The following is a 20,089-nucleotide window of genomic DNA, read 5'->3' as shown; positions in this document are numbered from 1 at the left end:
AGGGAGTACAGACCAAGGCTGACAAACTTTTTCAGTAAATAGCCAAATACTATATACGTTGTGCTTTGTGAGCCACATCAGTACACCTACTCCCGTTTTGCCCTATTGTGAAAGTAGAGACAATATGCACACTAATACTGGCATGGGTATGTTCCAATAAAACTGGATATTGAAATTGAGTTTCATATAATATTCATGTGTCATGAAATATTTTGCTCTTGATTTTTTTCAATGTGTAAACATGTATAAAGGAAAACACTCTTCCTGTGTCTCCTCTACTCTCAAAAACTATTTGTAGAATACTTCACTTCTGACACTGGATGTGTAGATGTTCCACACATCAGGTAACCCAGCAACACAAGGTTGGTTCCCACAATTCAATTCAGGTCTAACACCTAGAAATGGCATCAGATCCTGCAGGTTAGGGGCTCAGTCTCACAAGAGGCCCACTTCTTATGCCAAGTCCAGGTTGTCACCTGTGCTTCTAGCCCACCGGGTGTAACTCAGAGATTCCCAAGGCCCCCTCTTCTGGTTGGATTAATTTGCTAGAGTGGCTCACAGAACTCAGGAGGGCATTCTACTTACTTGATTATGGGCTTATTAAAAAAAGATATAACTCAGAAACAGCCTGATGGAAGAGATGCATAGGGCAAAGCCAGTAGGAAAGGGCGCAGAGCTTCCATGCTCTCTATGGAGCATTCCGCCTTCCTTGTTTGTCCATATTCACCAACCTGGAAGCTCTCTGAGCTGTCTTTTTGGACTTTTATGGAGGCTTCATTTCATAGGCTTGATTAAACCATTGGCCCCTGGCAACTGATTCAACCTCCAGCCAGCCCCTCCCCTCTCCCCAGAGGTCAGGGGTGGGACTAAAAATTACACCATTTTAATCACACATTTGGTTTCCCTGGAAACCAGCATGCCTCCCCACCCCGACCCCCGGGACCTGCCCAAAGTCACATCATTGCTTAAACTCAGGTGTGGTTGAAAGGGGCTTGTTATGAATAACAAGACACTTTTGCCTTTTTGGCTCTGGAGCTGTTTCAAGAACCAAAGACAAAAGATCAAATATTATAACAGATGCTCTTATCACTTAGGAAATTCCTAGGGTTCTAGAACTTCTGGGCCAGAAATAGGGATAAAGACCAAATATATATTTCTAATTATAAATCACAATATCACAGCATGTAAAAACCATTCTTAGTTCAGGCGCTGAACTATGGTCTGTGAGCTGTCATTTGCCGACCCCCCGGTGTAGACCAAGTAGAAAGAGAAAGAATGGCAAGTCAAAAATTATAATGCTTACAGATGGATTTTGGTTTCTGAACCTAGGGAAGAGGTTTTTTTTTGTTGTTGTTTTGCTTTGCTTTTTGTTTTTCCATTAGCCCTGGCTTTGAGTTATATATACTGTTTAGGGGCATGATAAAGTTAATTCATACATCCAGACACAAAAAATGCAGGCTGCCCTAGTAGCACGACCCATTTCATAAATCTAAACATAGGTCAGCCTACACTTACGGGAATTGCATCTCAAGTAAACCCAACCTGTATCAATCACAAACCAACTCAGCTTTAGCTAGCTTACCCTACCCTAAAAAGTAGGACCTGCTAGCCTTTTAAGGAACCTCTGGCTCCCTAGCCAACCATGCCCTGTTTCTGCTCACCTCTCCTAATGCTCTATAAAACAAACTCTTGCCCAAAATCCCTCCGAAAGAATGCTCTACTGCTTGTGAGGCACTGTATTCCCCTAATCTGTGGATTGTTTTCCCTTGAATAAAGGACGTGAAATCGTTAACCAAATTGTGTTATTGTCATTTGACAGGCAAGAGATAAATCACAACTATGTGTAATTAAGGAGAGTTAGATTTGCAAATCAGAGTTGGATTTAAATTTTGGTTCCATGCTTTGCACAAGGAAGCCATTTTGGACAAGTTACTTAACTTCTTTGAGCCTTATTTTTTTCATCTGTAAAATGAGGCTAATAATCCTTCCTCACAGGGCTTTTGGAGGGTTGAATGAAATGAGATCATGGGTGAAATGTTACTAGTCTAAAATTTCCCACATAGCAGGAGCTCAGTAGATGAAGGTCAGCCTGTTTCTTAAAGAAGTGAAATCAGATTGGTCTGAAATCAATGATATTGGTGCTGAATATGGCATCCTGAAATCTGCCTCTTCCACACAGCAGAAGATCTGAAAACTGAGTAAAAGTTACCTTTTTGTAATGGAAATCTACATTTATAAGGGAAATTTACATTGGAAAGGGGTCCTGTACCAGGAAGAGAGTGATTACCAGATACAACTTTTTCACCTGAGAGTCTTATCTGCAAGGTAGGGCAGGCTTTGCTTACCAATCATTTCCTCATTTCCTCCTCTGTCTTCCTGTAAATTACCTCCTCTCCCACAACACCTTTTGTCTTCAGCTGGAAATGCTATTTAAGGCAGTGGCTTGGACAATCTCAGGAGTTTTACTTATTTTTCCTGGGTATCTCCCACGTATACATGAGGCATACATATTAATAAACTTCTGCTTGTTTTTCTTTTGTTAATCTGTTTTTTATTACAGGGAGTCTTTGCCAAGAACTCAGAGGGTATAAGGAAAAGTCATTTTTTTCTCCCCTATAATGCAAAAGGGTGTCAAAAGAAAAGCCAAGTGAGAGATGATGGTGACCTGAATGGAGCTATTGATGGTGGGGAAAGATGGAAGTGGATGGATGTAAGATATATTTAGGAGGCAAAACTGAGAGAACTTGGTGATTGGAAGTGAAGGTTGAGGCAAAGAGAGGAGTTAAGATTGGCATTCAAGCATTGGGCTGGGGCAATTGGGTAGACAATCATGCCATTTGCGTCTAACATGGTTTCCTAACTGGGAAGCCATTTTATTGCCCCTTAGATGCCTGGACCCCTTCATTGCTGTTGCTCTTCCATCTTACTCATGTACATGATGCACTTCAGGTGCTGCTTCAGATGCCTGCTGAATGCTGCCAGCCTGGATGTGATGATTTTGTTTTGGCTGGCCCAGATGCATTAGGTTGGACAAAAGGGAAGCCAGACATCAGAGGAATTGGATTTCCTGAGAAAAGAACCCATAGAAACTTCCTTGGGGGGAAAAAAAAAGAAAAGCAAGTGAGCAATTAAACATTATGGGATGATCTCAAGTCAAAGTGGAGATGCTCTTTGGAGCCCAGAGAGGTGAGTCAGGAAACTAGCAGCGGAATACAGGAAGAAAGAATGTTGGCTTGTGTACTGCTGTGGTTCTCAGCGAGTGGGAAGTGTAGAAGGGTGTGGATCAGAAGTCTCAAAAACATTTTTCTCTTTTCAACAAGAAATGCCACTATAGGGTCAAGCACGCGTAGCAGCTCACCCTGAAGCAAAGGGGTAGTTTAGATTTAAAATGGAAAGAGGTATTGTCATAAAAGGGATGTAGGCAGGATTGAACAATTTATCAAGGTAAGACTGTAGAATATATAGAAGAAAAATGCCTATAGGTTTAAAAAACATTTAGAAAACCAAGACAGTATAGATAAAGAAGGCATCAGTGTTGACTCTTTGGGGAAACTTTTTCTTCTTTTAAGCTCACTCTTTTTAATTTTTTTTTATCCGTGTCTGATTCTAGTAATAACAATGCTTAAAAACTAATAGGAATCATTGGATCTGACACCAAAAGCACAGGCAAGGAAAGTAAAACTAGGCAAATTGGACTACTTCAAAATAAAAAACCTTGCATCAAAGGACACAATCGACAGAGTGACAAGGCAACCCATGGAACGGGAGGAAATATTTGCAAATCATGTTATCTGGTAAAGGAGTTGATACCCAGAATATAGAGAACTCCTAAAATTCAACAACCAATAAAACCCCCAATTTGAAATTGGGCAAAGTACTTGAATAGGTATTTATTCATAGACTATATACAAATGGCACATGAACAGATGTCCAACATCATTAATCTTCAGGGAAATGCAAATCAAAACCATCATGAGAATTCACATCATACCCATTAAGATGGCTACTATGAAAAAGAACCCAAATAATAAGTCTTGGCAAGAATGTGGAGATATTGGAGCTCTTGTGCACTGCTGGTAGGAACATAAAATGGTACAGCCACTAGGGAAAACAGTATGGTGATTCCTCAAAAAATTAAACATAGAATTACCACATGATACAGCAATTCCCATTCTGGGTACAAACCCCAAGGAACTGAAAGCAGGGTCTTGAAGAGATATTTGCACATCTATATTCATAGCACTATTCATGAAAACCAAAAGGTAAAAGCAACCCAAGTATCCATCAACAGTTAAATAGATACCCAAAATGTGTTATATACATTCAATGGGATATTATTTATCCTTAGAAAGGAAGGCAATTCTGACACTTGCTACAAAATGGATCAACTTTGAGGATATTATGCTAAGTGAAATAAGCCAGTCACAAAAGGACAAATTCTGTATGATTCTTCTTATATGCGGTACTTAGGGTCATTGAATTCATAGAGACAGAAAGTAAAATGGTGGGTTGCCAGGGGCTGAGAAGAAGGGAAAACGGGAAAATGGGAAATTGTTGGTAATGGGTGTAGAGTCTCAGTTTTGCCAAGATGAAGAGTTCTGGAGATTGGTTGTATAACAACACTACTGAATGGCACACTTAAAAATGGTTTAGTTAGTAAATCTTAAGTTATGCGTCTTTGCTACAATTAAAAAGAAGTAATAAGACCCTATATGGTGTAGGGCAGCCTTGGCTTTGTTTTAACTGTCATGAGGTGATGTGGCAGGCAGGAAGAAAGCTCCAGAGGGAGGTTTTTCGTTGATGGAAGTTGTCCAAAGGCATTGGATGGGTCTGATCAGTGTGAGAAAAAAAAAACCCAACTGAAATAAATGACTTAGGGGAATTGCATTGGTGGGAGGACCTACTGCTTATAGTTCATTATTTTACTATAAATCTATTAAGAACTTTTGCTTGGAGCCGGAGTGCCAGAGGGCTAGAGAAAGAATCTTGCGAAATGAAGCAAAAGTAGGCAATGAGTCAGTCAGGTAGGATCTTGTAGACCCGGATAAATCTTAAAAAGAGCATTGTGAAACAACGAAAGCATTTTAAGCAGAAGAGTGACACAATCAGATTTGTCTTTTAGGAAAAGAACTCTAGCTGCTTGGCAGAAAATGGATTGAAAATGAACAAGAGCGGATAATGGGAAGCACTTAAGAAGCTGTTGCAGTAATAAAGAATTAGTGGTAGGTTGGATTAGGATAATGGCAATGGAGATGAAGCTGTGTAGATGAAGGTGAAAGACATTTCGGAAGCAAATATAGAATCTGGTGATGGATTGGGTAACAGGATGAGCCACTGGCACAGATGCATATTCTGATACTCTCATAAATATACCCGTTAAAATTTCTTTGTTTATTTTCTGGGGGTTTCTTCGGTACTCCTTTTCCTAGGCTTTTGTGAGTTGTCTGAGATACACTTGTGTGCCATCCCTCAACACAGGGATGACAAATGTGTGCCATTGTTTCCAAAACTGGAATATCACAGACCATCATTGGCATATGCCAATTTTTAAAAGTTATTTTTAACTTTAATTAATTTTGTTTCATTTGGCTTGTTAGTTTGCAAATTAGTTACATATTCTGATTAGGATGAAAAACTAACTGGAGAAAGCTTGGGTTTTGTTTGCTTTGATTTTTAATAATTTGAATTTCCTTTTGGCTTTTATTGTAAGGGAGTGGAAAAACTAAATTTGGCTTTGCTAATATGATTGTATAGCACCTACCTACTGATGATGGAATCTATGACTCATTGCTGAAACTACTGAGTGAAGTCATAAAACTGTGTTTACAATATACATTTACAGCTAATCCAAGTCCACTTTTAAATAACACTGTACTATTTCACGTGCCATAGGTAGTATGAATATGCTATAATAACAAAAAAAATCCTAATTGCTCTCTTCTGTCCCTTGTGTCATTGCTGTCATTCATTTCATTTACATATAAGCATATATATGATATCTACATAAACATACATAACCAAATATATTAGTGGTATTATTATTTTAAACAAACTGTTATCTGGGAGATCAATTAAGAATTAGAAAAATAAAAGTATTTACCTTCACTTATTCTTTCTTCAGTGCTCTTCCTTAGCTTATGTAGATCCAAGTTTCTGACCAATAGTATTTTCTTTCTCTCTAAAAAGCTTTTAACATTTCTTGCAAGGCAGGTCTACCGCCAAAAGTTCCCTCAATTTTTGTTTTTCTGAAAAAGTCTATTTCTCCCTCACTTTTGAAGGATAATTTTGCAAGGTTCTGGATTCTGGGTTGGTGGATTTTTCTCTCAACCCTTTCAATATTTCACTGTACTCTCATCTTCCTGGCATAGTTTCTGAGAAGTTGGATGTAATTGTTGTCTTTGTTCTTTTTATGGGTAAGGTGTTTTTTTCCTCTGAAATTGTATCAGGACTTTATCTTTCATTTTCTGTGAGTTTGAAATAATATGCCTAGGCGTAGTTTTTTGAGTATTTATCCAGCTTAGCGTTCTCTAAGTTTCCTGGATCTATGGTTTAGTGTCTGACATTTGGGGAAATTCTCAGTCATTGATGTTTCAATTTTTTCTTCTGTTCCTTTCTCTCTTTCTTCACCTTCTGGTATTCTAATTATGCCTATGTTACACGATTTGTAGTCATCCCTCAGTCCTTGGATATTCTTTTCTTTCTTTCAGTCTTTGTTCTTTTTGCTTTTTGGTTTTCCAGGATTCTATATACACGTACTTGAGCTCAGAGAGTCTTTTTTTCAGCCATGTCCATATTTACTAATAAGCCAAGCAAAGGCATTCTTCATTTTTGTTACAGTGTTTTTTATCTCTAGCATTTATTTTTGGTTCTTTCTTAGGATTTCTACCTCTCTGCTTATATTGCCCATTTGTGCTTTTCTTTCTCTTTCAAAAAACTGAGGTATAACTGACATATAACATTATGTTAGTTTCAGATGTACAACATAACGTTTTGAGATTTGTATATATTGCAAAATGGTCACCACAGTAAGTCTAGTTACCATAAGTAGTTACCTAACTTTTTTTTCCTTGTGATGATAACTTTTAAGATTTACTCTTTTAGCAACTTTCAAATATTATTAACTATAGTCATCATGCTGTAGATTACATCCCCATGACTTACATAACTGGAAGATTGTAACTTTTGACCCCTTTTACCCATTTTGGCTGCACTCCCTTCCACTCCCTACCTCTGGCAGGCACCTATCTGTTCTCTGTATCTATGAGCTTGGTGGTTGTTGTTGTTGTTTTAATTTTTAGATTCCACATACATGTGAGATCATATAGTATTTGTCTTTCTATGTCTGATTTATTTCACTTAACATAATGCCCTCGAGGTCCATCCACGGTATCACAAATGGCAAGATTTCATTCTTTTTTTCTTTGTTTTATTTTTTTAATTAACATATAATGTATTATTTGTTTCAGAGGTACAGGTCTGTGATTCATCAGTCTCATACAAATCACAGTGCTCACCATAGTACCTACCCTCTCCAATGTCCATCACCCAGCCACCCATCCCTCCCACCCCCCACCACTCCAGCAACCCTCAGTTTGTTTCCTGAGATTAGGAGTCTCTTATGGTTTGTCTCCCTCTCCGTTTTCATCTTGTTTCACTTTTCCTTCCCCTCCCCTGTGATCCTCTGTCTTATTTCTCAAATTCCTCATATCAGTGAGATCATATGATATTTGTCTTTCTCTGACTGACTTACTTCGCTTAGCATAATACCCTCTAGTTCCATCCACGTCATTGCAAGTGACAAGATTTCGTTTTTTTAATGGCTGCATAATATTCCATTGTATATATATATATATATATACCACATCTTCTTTATCCATTCATCTGTTGATGGACATCTAGGCTCTTTCCATAGTTTGGCTATTGTGGACATTGCTGCTATAAACATTGGGGTGCATGTGCCCCTTCGGATCACTACATTTGGATCTTTGGGGTAAATACCAGTAGTGCAATTGCTGGATCGTAGGGTAACTTTATTTTCAACTTTTTTGAGGAACCTCCATACTGTTTTCCAGAGTAGCTGCACCAGCTTGCATTCCCACAACCAGTGTAAGAGGTTTCCCCTTTCTCCACATCCCCGTCAACATCTGTCATTTCCTGGCTTGTTAATTTTAGCCATTCTGACTGGTGTGAGGTGGTATCCCTTTTAGGTTCTGATTTGTATTTCCCTGATGCCAAGTGATGTTGAGCACTTTTTCATGTGTCTGTTGGCCATTTGGATGTCTTCTTTGCAGAAATGTCTGTTCATGTCTTCTGCCCACTTCTTGATTGGATTATTTGTTCTTTGGGTGTTGAGTTTGATAAGTTCTTTGTAGATTTTGGATACTAGCCCTTTATCTGATATGTCATTTGCAAATAAGATTTCATTCTTTTTATGGCTGAATGATATTCCATTTTATGTATGTATATACACCACATTTTCTTTTTCATTCATCCATCAATGGACACCTAGATTGTTTCCATATCTTGGCTATTGTAAATAATGCTGCAACGAACACAGAGGTACATATATCTTCTCAAGTTAGTGTTTGCTCCTCCATTCTTGGATGCTGCTTATGTTATCCATTAGAGCCCTTAGCATATTCATTATAGTTGTTTTAAATTCCCTGTCTGATAATTCCATCATCCCCGCCATGTTTGGTTTTGATGCTTGCTCCAACTCTTCAGATGATTTTTTGCCTTTTGGTATGCCTTGTAATTTTTTTTGATAGCCAGATATGATGTACTGGGTAAAAAGAACTGCTGTAAATAGGACTTTAGTGGTGTGGTATTGAGGTGTCGGGAGAGGCGAAGCATTCTATAGTCCTAGGATTATGTCTTGGTCTTTCAGTGAGCCCATGCCTCTGGACTGTGAACTGCACAAATATTTCTTACTCTCTTCCCTTAGCGGGGGACAGGATGGCCAGAGTGGGCTGGAGTTGGGTGTTTCTGTTCCCCTAGATCTGTTAGGCTCTGATCTAACCCCAGCAGGTTAGGCTCTGGTTAACTAGTTTCCCCTGAGGGCAAGCCTCATTCAGAACAGAGTGCTCTGGCATATTTCAAAATGGTTCTTTTTTCCTTCCCCTTGCTGGAAGTATGAGGGAATTTTTCTGATGAATACCCTGGGAACTTGGTCAAGCTCTTGGAAATGAATCTCACAGTATTGTGGGGCTCTCCCTATGACTGGATCCCCTTGGAATTTTAAACTCTGAGTTGTCTGCACTGGTCCTCTAGCGATTCGTCAATTACAGTTCAGGTTTTCTTACCCTGGCACCAGTTTCTTAGTGTTTTCTGTTTTCAGACTTCCTGCTCTGATAACTCATCACTCTGTGTATTTGCTTGTCTGTCTTTCCAATCTTGAGGACAGCAGTTTGCCCTGTGTCCCTCCCTCTCTTATGCATCCAAGAAGAGTGGATTTTTCAGTTTGGTCTGCTTTTTACTTAGTAGGGTGGAGTAGTGAATTCCAAGCTGCTTACATGTGGAATCAGAAGTTCTAAGACCATGTTTGCTTATGTTCCCTAACTTGTTTACATATAATCATAATGACCAGATTTTAAATGAAATTCTATACTTAAGACTGTGAAAAATCACGCTGTTCAGCTCTGTCATCTGCCAATTATGCTGTTGTGCTTTTTTTTTTTAATTTTTAGAAGAGCTTAAATGAATCTACATTGTATGAATGCTAAAATGTGATTTAATATTGATCTTAAGTGCTGGTGAGTTTTCTTTTTAATATTGGCTTCCCTAATGATTTTATGTCTTGAATTTAAATGATTTCATGTCTTAAACCTTACATTCCTATATCACAAGCTTGACATATACTTTATTTGATGTTTAAGATAGAAAGATATTGTTAAACTGAATGGAAAATAAGAGTATGGTACTTGCATAAGAACAGACATAAAGATCAATGAACTAGAATTGAGAATCAAGAAATAAACCCATATATTTATGGTCAGTTGATTTTCTACAAGGATTCCAAGGCAATTCAATGGGTAAAAAGTAGCCTTTCCAACAAATAGTGTCAACTTGATATCCACATGCAAAACAATGAAGTTGCACCCTTACCTCACACCATATATGAAAATTGGCTCAAATGTATCAAAGACCTAAATTTGAGAGCTAAAACTATAAAATTTATAGAAGAAAATATACTAGTAAATCTTCATGACCTTGGATTAGATAATGGTTTCTTAGATGTGACACTGAAGGCATAAGCAATTAAAAATAATAAATAAGGAATTCATCAAAATTAAAAACTTCTATGCTTCAAAGGACATTATTAAGAAAGTAAAAACAACACACAGAATGGGAGTAAATGTTTGCAAATTGTATCCGATAAGGGTCTAGTATCTAGAATACATAAAGAAGTCTTTTTTTTTGTAAAGATTTTATTTATTTATTTGACGGAGAGAGACACAGTGACAGAGGGAACACAAGCAGGGGGAGTGGGAGAGGGAGAAGCTGGCTTCCTGCCGAGTAGGGAGCCCGATGCGGGGCTTGATCCCAGGACCCTGGGATCATGACCTGAGCCGAAGGCAGACGCTTAATGACTGAGCCACCCAGGCGCCCCCATAAAGAAGTCTTAAAACTCAACAACAAACAACCCAACTGAAAATGCAGAATAGCTTCAGATAGAAAAGAGCCTGGTCCTCCTACTTCCTCTTCATCCCTAAATTTAAAGCTGCTAGAAAACCTCTGCATGGTGATGGTTTTAGCCTCTTGTTTGTTAAAGGAGAGGGGACCTGTTGGGGACCTGCATGCAGAGTTCAGCTGGGTAAAGTTAAGTCTCTTGCTGTGTGCCTCTTGACATTAGCAAGATGAGTTTGTAATTCATCGTTCAATTGCCTTATATGTGCATGTCTTCACAGTCACTAGAGGAGGCAGGGTGATATTTATTTCTGTTCTTAGTTATATGAGCATAATTAATGGATTAAGTTAAAGGATTTAATAATGCCAAAAGGCCTTGGACCACTGGTCACAGTCCACTAAAATAAGTTCTTTAAATTCATTATTTAATAGCAAATTGCTAATTGATATATAAAAGCCTCTAGATGTTTAACAATCTTGATTAAAAAGGCTTACTTATGACTCTTTGAATGTTAAAGTCCATGATTATCAAACAGTCTTTGTGAATAGGTTCTACTGAATGGTGAACTCACCTATGAAGATTACTGATAATAGACAGTTGATAGGATTTATTTATTTATCTTTTAAAGATTTATTTATTTATTTATTTTAGAGAGCGAGCGAGCGGGGGGAGGGGCAGAGCAAGAGGAAGAGAGAGTCCCAAGCAGACTGCGCTAAGTGTGGAACCTGATGTAGGACTCGATTTCACGACCCCAAGATCATGACCCAAGCCAAAACCAAGTCAGTCACTTAACTGACGGAGCCCCCAGGTGCCCCAGGATTTATTTTTTATATTTATGTTTATTTACAGAACTTGAATTTTTAAAGTATCATAAATACTTAAAAAAGAATAGTTAGACATACATCAGGAGTGATAGAAAAGGAAGTGCCCTGACACATAAATTATAGCAACTTGACACCAGTAAATTTAAATAAATTCAAATAGAGTAGCTGGCATGGAATTCTGAGCTACACACTTAGTCCACTCTATGTTCACACAAGGTAAGAGAATGAAATGTAGCCCAACATGATTTGTCATTCTTCTTTTTCCCAAATGTTACCCACCTGGCAGTTCCCTTTTGTGAAGGCAATTCCCCACAACCTAAGACCACAAGGCAAGACCTCCAATTCTGTTGGATTGCTTGCTCTTCCCACATGAAATTACAAAAAAAAAAAAAAAAAATAGTCCAGATTATCATGCTCCGTCCATAAAATAAATCCTTGTTTACCTTCTGGGCCAACCCACTCAGTGCCCCTTCACAATCTTAACTGTCCTGCTTACAGTCATCTTGTTTACTTTTGTACCTTATCTTCTGCTACAGACCCAGTCAGCAATGTATTTATCAGCCTTTCTTTCCTTCCCCTTTCACACTGAATGCTCTCTAGCGCCTCCAGTTTAGAGACTGGAATCAAGAAATTACATTATACCAGGGCTGCCTTGCTTTTTTAATAGAAAGGCCTTCAAAGTTGACTGAGCATAAAAACTGGCTAGTTTGGAAAGGGACTTTGTAACTTTGGAAAGAATGTAAAAATTCCCAATGCCTCTTGTTAGTGAATTAATAATGAGCGAATGCAAAGGAGAATAAAGATTAGGGAGAGTGACAAATGGGGACAATTATTCGAGTTTTTAAAAAGATCATTATCATTAATTTGCATGCCATGAATGAAAAATAATCAAATCAACCTTAAGTGAAATCTGTGTAATGTGTATTTTATTTTTATCAGCTACATTTTTAAAACAATCACAAGCACCACCTTACACGCAAGACCTCCAGCTTATGTACAGTTAAAATACGTGTATTACATAGCAGCTCTGCAGCAGAGTCCTGTCTAGTACTCCCCAACTCTCAGCTTCATGCCCACTCTCTGCTCCGTGTCCTGGAAACTCACAAAAGACAGTAAGCAGGGACAACTGCAGAGCTGACCTCATTTTCTCCCCTTTACTCAGGGATCACTGTCCTTCACTGCCTGATGTCCGGTGCCTTGAAAACCATTGTTTCAAATAGTCTGTCCAGTTTTTTGTTTGTGTCAGATGGGATGGTGAATTCAGCCTGTGGTACTGCATCATGGTCAGAAGGGAATCTTTAACTAGATCTCTAACAGCTGAAAAAATAAATCTCATGGGAGCCCAATTTCTTACCTTCCCACTGAATCAATTATGTTTCACATATATTATGTAATATTGCTCTGTTAAGGGGGGATGGTTAAATCACATTCAAATGTTTACAACAGAACATCTCACTAGCTTTGGGAAAATACTTTTTCAGTGTCAGTTAAAGGGAGACTGTTATCACAAGCTTGCTTTATCAAGAATCAGGAAGTACAGTGAAATCAGCATTAGATTTTGAAAAATACTGTTATGAGCAGGAGGCTATATATATTAGGTATCCGATTGGAAAACATACTTGTCAGAATTGTCTTGCTGGATTAATTTCTTCATCATTTGATGTGATGTCAGCCACTAACGGCACGGGGGCAACTACTTTGCCACTAAGCACCCGCGTTACTCTAGCATTTTTAATGGGCTTACTAGCTTTTGCTATAATGCTGGGAAATGCTGTGGTTATTCTAGCTTTTGTGGTGGACAAAAAGCTGAGACGTCGAAGTAATTACTTTTTCCTTAACTTGGCCATTGCTGACTTCTTTGTTGGTAAGTTACATATCTTTATTTCAGATCATCTTTTCCAATTATAATCTATTTCTAAAACCTTAAAATTAGCTTTCTTTTCTTTTTTTAAAAAATAAGCTTTTGTTATTTCAAGGGACTGTGTAGAATTGGGGATGCTAAAAACAAAAGTTTAAGGATTAAAGTTCTGGGGAGGCTATATGGCACTTTAGGGGAAGAGTTTATATGTGTAAATCAGGTTTGTAGGAGAATTTTCGTTTGACAACAGTTTATTTTCTTTTTGTAGAATAAAAATAAGTCCAGAATAGTTCTAAAATTGCTTTAGTCTAAGAGTTACTTGTTTCTGGAGCTATTTTTCTTGTATGTTTAGGTTTATAAGTATGTGTGGAAATGTCAGTTGATGATACTGCTTTATCGGAGCTTCTAGTATAATTTAACTTGTCATTGTCTATAGCTACATAAATATTTCATTTATTTTACGGTGAAACAAAACTCGTGAAATACGTACTTTATTGCCTGGAACATAGGGTTGCTCAACAAATGTCAGTCCTCTTCTCTTTTGATTTCTCTGCAGATAGGTGTAAACTCAAACCAAGGTCACAAATGATAGTAGATTTACCCCAACATGGTGAGGACTATTAAGTACTCAAGGATGATTAGATAATGAGATACATAGAAAACTAAGTTAGGCTCTTTCTTTGGTAAGGTTTCAATGTAGGAGAGTGAATTAAGAGAAGCTCACAAGCGATTGTAACAGTATAGAGTATGATGTGAGAACCACAGAGACATACCGAGTGCTATGGGTACTCAGAGGAAGGAGAGAGCACATTTGGTTAGTGGGTAGCAGCATCTGAAATGAACTTCAAAGGATGGGTAGAATTTCCATAGGGAGAGATGGAGAGGAGTATTCCAAGAATCAGCAAAGACATGCTGGTAGAAAATCATTGTGTACATCTTTCTAAATGTGAGCTCCTGGCTGGCTGTATGGGATCAGTAGGGGATAAAGTTGGAGTAGTTAGAATCTATATAATGAAGGCCCTTGAATACTAGTGTGTCTGGATTGGAGGTTACTCAACAGTCAATGCGGAGATCTGGATTTTTAAAGTAGGTGAGAGATCCGATGGATCGAATCATTACCTTAGAGGCATTAATGGGGATGTAGCAGGTAAGAGAAGAGCAGCCAGCCACTTGGCTTCAGAAACATTCCTGCAGGGGCGCCTGGGTGGCTCAGATGGTTCAGCGTCTGCCTTCCATGATCCCAGAGTCCTGGGATCGAGCCCCACATAGGGCTCCTGGCTGAGCCTGCTTCTCCCTCTCCCTCTGCCTCTCCCCCTGCTCATGCTCTCTCTCCCTCTGTATCTCTGTGTCTCAAATGAATAAATAAAATCTTAAAAAAAAATTCCTGCAGGTCTAGGCACAAGTCATATGTTAAGGCTCTGAACTACTGTGGGGAGAGTGGACAGGAAGTTGGGGAGGGAGGCAGAGCTGCAAGGTGGGGTGGTTGGGCAGGAGAAAGAAAAAAATGAGAGAAAGATTAAGTTCTGGGGACAAGAAAAATATGGCACAATTGGTAACTCCAGGTAACTCACATTAACAACTTGAGGTAGATCCTTCTACATCATTCTCTATAATCACAGAAACAGGTATAACTATATGACTATATTCATGTGAACGGAGAGAATATTCTGCTATAAATATACTTATCCCTCTTTGCCTTCTTCACAGAACTGTACAACTTTTAGATAATACTTAGGGCTTACAGTCGATTCTGTATTTTGACTAACTCAAAGGGAGTGGTGGTAGGGAGAGATGGGGTACAACTATACCCAACGGAGTGAGCCTGAGGCCTGAAACTTTTGAATAAAGATGGTACTAGATAAGAACAGAGTGGTTCCTCGTGTGGCCCAGTGGAAGCACCAGGGCAGGCCCCAGGATCATGGGCTTGGGCACCACAGTTTAAAGATGTGGTGTGTCTCGGGGAAATGTTCCTGCAGATGTAGATGGGGGTCCCCTGCCACCAGCAGGTGGATGGAAAAAGAAATGGCTTTGCTGCTGATGAGAGAAATCGAACATAAGCCAGAATCTCTCTCAATCTGCCAGTCTCCTCCTTCACATTTCCCCTGCCCCCTGCCAGCTTCATCCAGAGGTGCACTTACTTAACAATATTTGCCACAATGCTATCAGAATCAGGGCAGTCTCTGAGAACTTTTTGTCGCAAGATTGGAGTTTTGTGTTGAGGCTGTCCTTTTTCCTTAGCCATGCTCAGAAGTGGGCTTTTTGGCTCTGAGCCTACAGGCTTGTGACAGTGGTTCTGGGCCAGGGCAGAACTCATGAGAGTTTTCCTGTAATTGTATGGCAGCCATTCTTCATGTTTTTGCTCAGGAGACCTCGAGCTCCAGAACCATGTGGTAATGGCCTGGAGCATCGCATGTGCTAGGTATTGGGGGCTTTTAGCTGAACGCTCTCTTCTCACAGGTTTTAAAACTGGCCTCTAATCAAAAATCTAAATTTGTGGCACCTGAGTGACATCCCAGGCTGAATGTAGGGTTGGCAAGCAAAGTTTTATCGAGGAGAAATTCCAGTACCAGCTACAGTGATATGAATATATGTCATCTGCACACTATTCAAAAAAAAAAAAAAAGTCATCTGCACACTATTAAAAAAAATCAGCTATCTCTATATATGGATATCTATAAAATTGGTATCACATGACTAATGTTTCAGTCTATGGGTCCCTTCTTCACAACTACGTGTGTGGGCATTTCTAGCCTACAGGACCATGTGACAGATGGCCGGGCAGGATCTGCAAGGACAGAGGTGGTTGGGGCTGACAGAATCTGAACCATGTTTTCAGAGGGCAAAGTTTATCTTTAGTCCCCTCATGCCTCAGTTCAGGACTCTTCTTTTCCCCGTCAGTTAGCTCGGGCTGCCATAAGAAAATACCCCAGTCTGGGTGACTTAATGGCAATTGACTTTCTCATGGTTCTGCAGGCTGAGAAGTCCCAGATCAAGGTGCCAGCAGATTTGGTTCCTGGTGACGACTCTCTTCCTGATTTGTAGGTGGCTGCCTTCTCCACGTGTTCTCATGTGGCCTTTCCTCTGAGTGTGCATGGAGGGAGCGAGCAAGCAAGCTCGCCGGTGTTTCTTCTTATAAGGACACTAATCCTGTTGGGTTAGGGCTCCATCCTTATGACTCATTTAACTTTACGTCCTTGTAGGCCCTATCTCTAAGTGCAGCCACTCTGGGGGGTAGGGCTTCTACATATGAATTTCAGGGGGACACAAACATTCAGTCCATAACACCTTCTATGCCCTCACCGTTATCCACACATTCCCCTGTTGGCCCAAAGAATTCACTGGGGCTTTTAGCTCCGCCCCCAACTTTTGATTGTCATTTTCTCATGGAAGATGTAGCTTCTTAGCTGGCTTTGGAAAGAAAGGGCAAGACCAGACTGGTGGTAATTTTCAAGCAAACTGGGCTTTCCCATTCTCATCTATTCATTCATCCAATACTGGTTTATTTGCAGACACTCTTTGAGGTGGTGGGGATAGAGCAATGAAAATAGGGACAAAATTCCCAGTCCTCATGGTGCTTCTATTTCTACTGGGGTGGGTGGGGTGGGGAGACACATAATAACATAAATAAGTGAATAAAATTATATAGCATTTTAGACAATGATCATTGCTAGTGAGAAAACCAGCAGGGAAGAGGGAGAGAAAGGGTGCTGGACATGGAGGTTGCCATTTAAATGTCAGGGGTAGGGCTCATTGGTCAGGACACATCAGAGTGAATAGAAGGAGCTCTCTTAGGGAAGGGCATTTCCTGCTAAGGAAAGCGCAAGGATCTGAGGGGTGCGTGTGTGGTGTATTTGAGGCCAGAGGAACTGGGGTAGAGGGAGTGAGGGGAAGAGGGAGTAGCAGGAGGTGAGACAGGAAAGGTTGAGTGGGGCAGGCTGGGGTGAACAAGTGGCCTGGGTTCTCACAGGGCTTTTCTCTTCATCTGCCTTTTTTCTTCTCTCCTCCCCCTGCTCCTTTACCTCCTTGTTTTTATTTCTTCACTGCCTTCTCTCTTTTTTAAAAATTTTTAACGATTTTATTTATTTATTTGATAGAGAGAGACAGACAGATAGTGACAGAGACAGCGAGAGAGAGCACAAGCAGGGAGAGAGGCAGAGGGAGAGGGAGAAGCAGACTCCCCGCTGAGCAGGGAGCCCGATGTGGGGCTCGATCCCAGGACCCTGGGATCATGACCTGAGCTGAAGGCAGTCGCTTAACCGACTGAGCCACCCAGGTGCCCCTTCACTGCCTTCTCTTAATATAGTTTGTTTTCTCTTACTCTCCACCCCCAGCCTCCTTAATATGTCATGCCAAAGCATTATTGCTCTTTTCAAGAAACGAGCTCTTAGTTTTACTTCTCAAGTCCGTTTGACCCAGAAGCATGATTCCAGAGTGGAAGTTATAGAAACACTTCAGAGTGCGTATATCCTAGAAATATTTCTGATTCAGTTTTTGAAATTCCTTTGGAATAAGCCACAAACATCTCCACCACTCAACAAGACAGAGGATCTGAGCATGACATTTGGGCTAAAATACCATGTAGAACATGAGGTGACAGCAGAGTTTCATTAAAGCCAAAGGAATGGGGGGGCGCCTGGGTGATTCAGTCGGTGAAGCCATTAAACTGCTGCCTTTTAGCTCAGGTCATGATTCTGGAGCCCGCGCAGGGCTCCCTGCTCAGCGGGGCATCTGCTTCTCCCTCTGACCCTCTCCCCATCTCGTGCTCTCTCTCTCTCTCACTCTCTCCCTCAGATGAATAAATAAAATCTTAAGGAAAAAAAAAAGCCAAAGGAGTAGGACTACAGCCTGTTTTAAACTGCTATCTCAAGCAGCTCCTAAAATTTTTTTTTAATTTTTTTATTGTTATGTTAATCACCATATATTACATCATTAGTTTTTGATGCAGTGTTCCATGATTCATTGTTTGTTCATAACACCCAGTGCACCATGCAAAACGTGCCCTCCTCAATACCCATCACCAGGCTAACCCATCCCCCCACCCCCCTACCCTCTAGAACCCTCAGTTTGTTTTTCAGAGTCCATCATCTCTCATGGTTCGTCTCCCCCTCTGACATACTCCCCTTTTCTTCCTCTCCTGTTATCTTCTTCTTTTCCTTTTTTCTTAAAATATGTTGCGTTATTTGTTTCAGAAGTACAGATCTGTGATTCAACAGTCTTGCACAATTCACAGCGCTCACCATAGCACATACCCTCCCCAATGTCTATCACCCAGCCATCCCATCCCCCCCACCCCCAACCACTCCAGTAACACTCAGTTTGTTTCCTGAGATTAAGAATTCCTCATATCAGTGAGGTCATGTGATACATGTCTTTCTCTGATTGACTTATTTCACTCAGCATAACACCCTCCAGTTCCATCCACGTCGTTGCAAATGGCAAGATCTCATTCCTTTTGATGGCTGCATAATATTCCATGGTGTATATATACCACATCTTCTTTATCCATTCATCTGTCGATGGACATCTTGGCTCTTTCCACAGTTTGGCTAAGCAGCTCCTAAAATTTTGAACACACCCAGACACACCCTTCCTCTTTCATCTAATTCAGAAAATGTGTGGACAAGATTGTTGAACTCATACCCTCTCTTTAATGTTTAAATGGACTGTGGTGTCTGTAATGCAAATGATTACTGGTGTTGGAGAAAATTAGCGTGCCTGCGTGCGTGTGTGTGTGTGCGTGCGTGTGTGTGTGTCTGTGTCTGTGTAAAATACTCATGTCGGGAATACTGGACCGAAGCCACAACTCTGGGCCAAAATATGATGCATATCTCTGTTTTGAAGATACTTTGACTTATCTCAAGTGATTTATCTCAGATACTTTATCTTATTTATTTACCTATTTTATATCATAAGCATGTGCATGCGTGCACCCCTTTGAGATGGAAGGCCCCATAAGGAAGCTTGGTTATCATTAAAAATATAACCAAAACATGAAACAAGCAGGCAATTTGAACTACATATAAGAACTGACCACACAACTCCTCTATCTCAATGATGCCTTGTCTCTCATCTTTGTATGTGAACTTAAGGTACAGAACACTCAAGTCTGCATTCCCTTTCACTGGTGCTGAAACCACACCTCATTGGTTATATCCTCATGTCATCTGGTTTTGGGAGAATGCAGGGTTTCCTTCATCCTTCCCTTTCCTTCTCCTTTCTTTCTTTTTTTTTTTTTTAAGATTTTATTTATTCATTTGAGACACAGATACAGAGAGAGAGAGAGCATGAGCAGGGGGAGAGGCAGAGGGAGAAGCAGGCTCCCTGCTGAGCCAGGAGCCCGATGTGGGACTCGATCCCTGGACTCTGGGATCATGACCTGAGTGAAGGCAGACGCTTAACCATCTAAGCCACCCAGGCGCCCCTCCTTCTCCTTTCTTTTGCCTTTACTATTGTTCTTCATGATAGGCTAATTTGATTTTCATATGAAAATAGGAAATCTTGCCAAGTGCCTGATAAAATATGAAGATTCTCACTGAGCTTCCTCTTTTTTTTTTTTTTTTAAAGATTTTATTTATTTGACAGAGAGAGTGAGAGTGCACAAGCAGGGAGAGCAGCAGAGGGAGAGGGAGAAACAGGCTCTCCGCTGAGCAGGGAGCCCGATGCGGGACTCGATCCCACGATCCTGGGATCACGACTGGAGCCGAAGGCAGACACTTAACCATCTGAGCCACCCAGGCACCCCCTCACTGAGCTTTCTCTTTTTTTTTTTTTTTTTTTTAA

The 20,089-nt window shown here is 40.1% G+C and overlaps 1 protein-coding gene across 1 annotated transcript in view; it reads left to right on the top strand.

Annotated features, from left to right (window-relative positions):
• Positions 1-12,998: 12,998 nt before the first annotated feature.
• HRH4 (histamine receptor H4) overlaps positions 12,999-20,089 on the top strand; it is a 16,059-nt gene continuing 8,968 nt past the window's right edge. Inside the window, exon 1 of the mRNA XM_025886733.2 lies at positions 12,999-13,315. Coding sequence (XP_025742518.1) covers positions 13,117-13,315 — 199 coding nt within the window. The 5' untranslated portion in view covers positions 12,999-13,116. The remainder of the gene's footprint in view (positions 13,316-20,089) is intronic.

Source organism: Callorhinus ursinus, unplaced genomic scaffold (assembly GCF_003265705.2).
Source record: "Callorhinus ursinus isolate GAN/ISIS: 27379988/994484 unplaced genomic scaffold, GSC_fseal_2.0 scaffold11, whole genome shotgun sequence".
NCBI classification, from domain to species: domain Eukaryota; kingdom Metazoa; phylum Chordata; class Mammalia; order Carnivora; family Otariidae; genus Callorhinus; species Callorhinus ursinus.
This window is presented reverse-complemented; position numbering and strand designations above follow the sequence as displayed.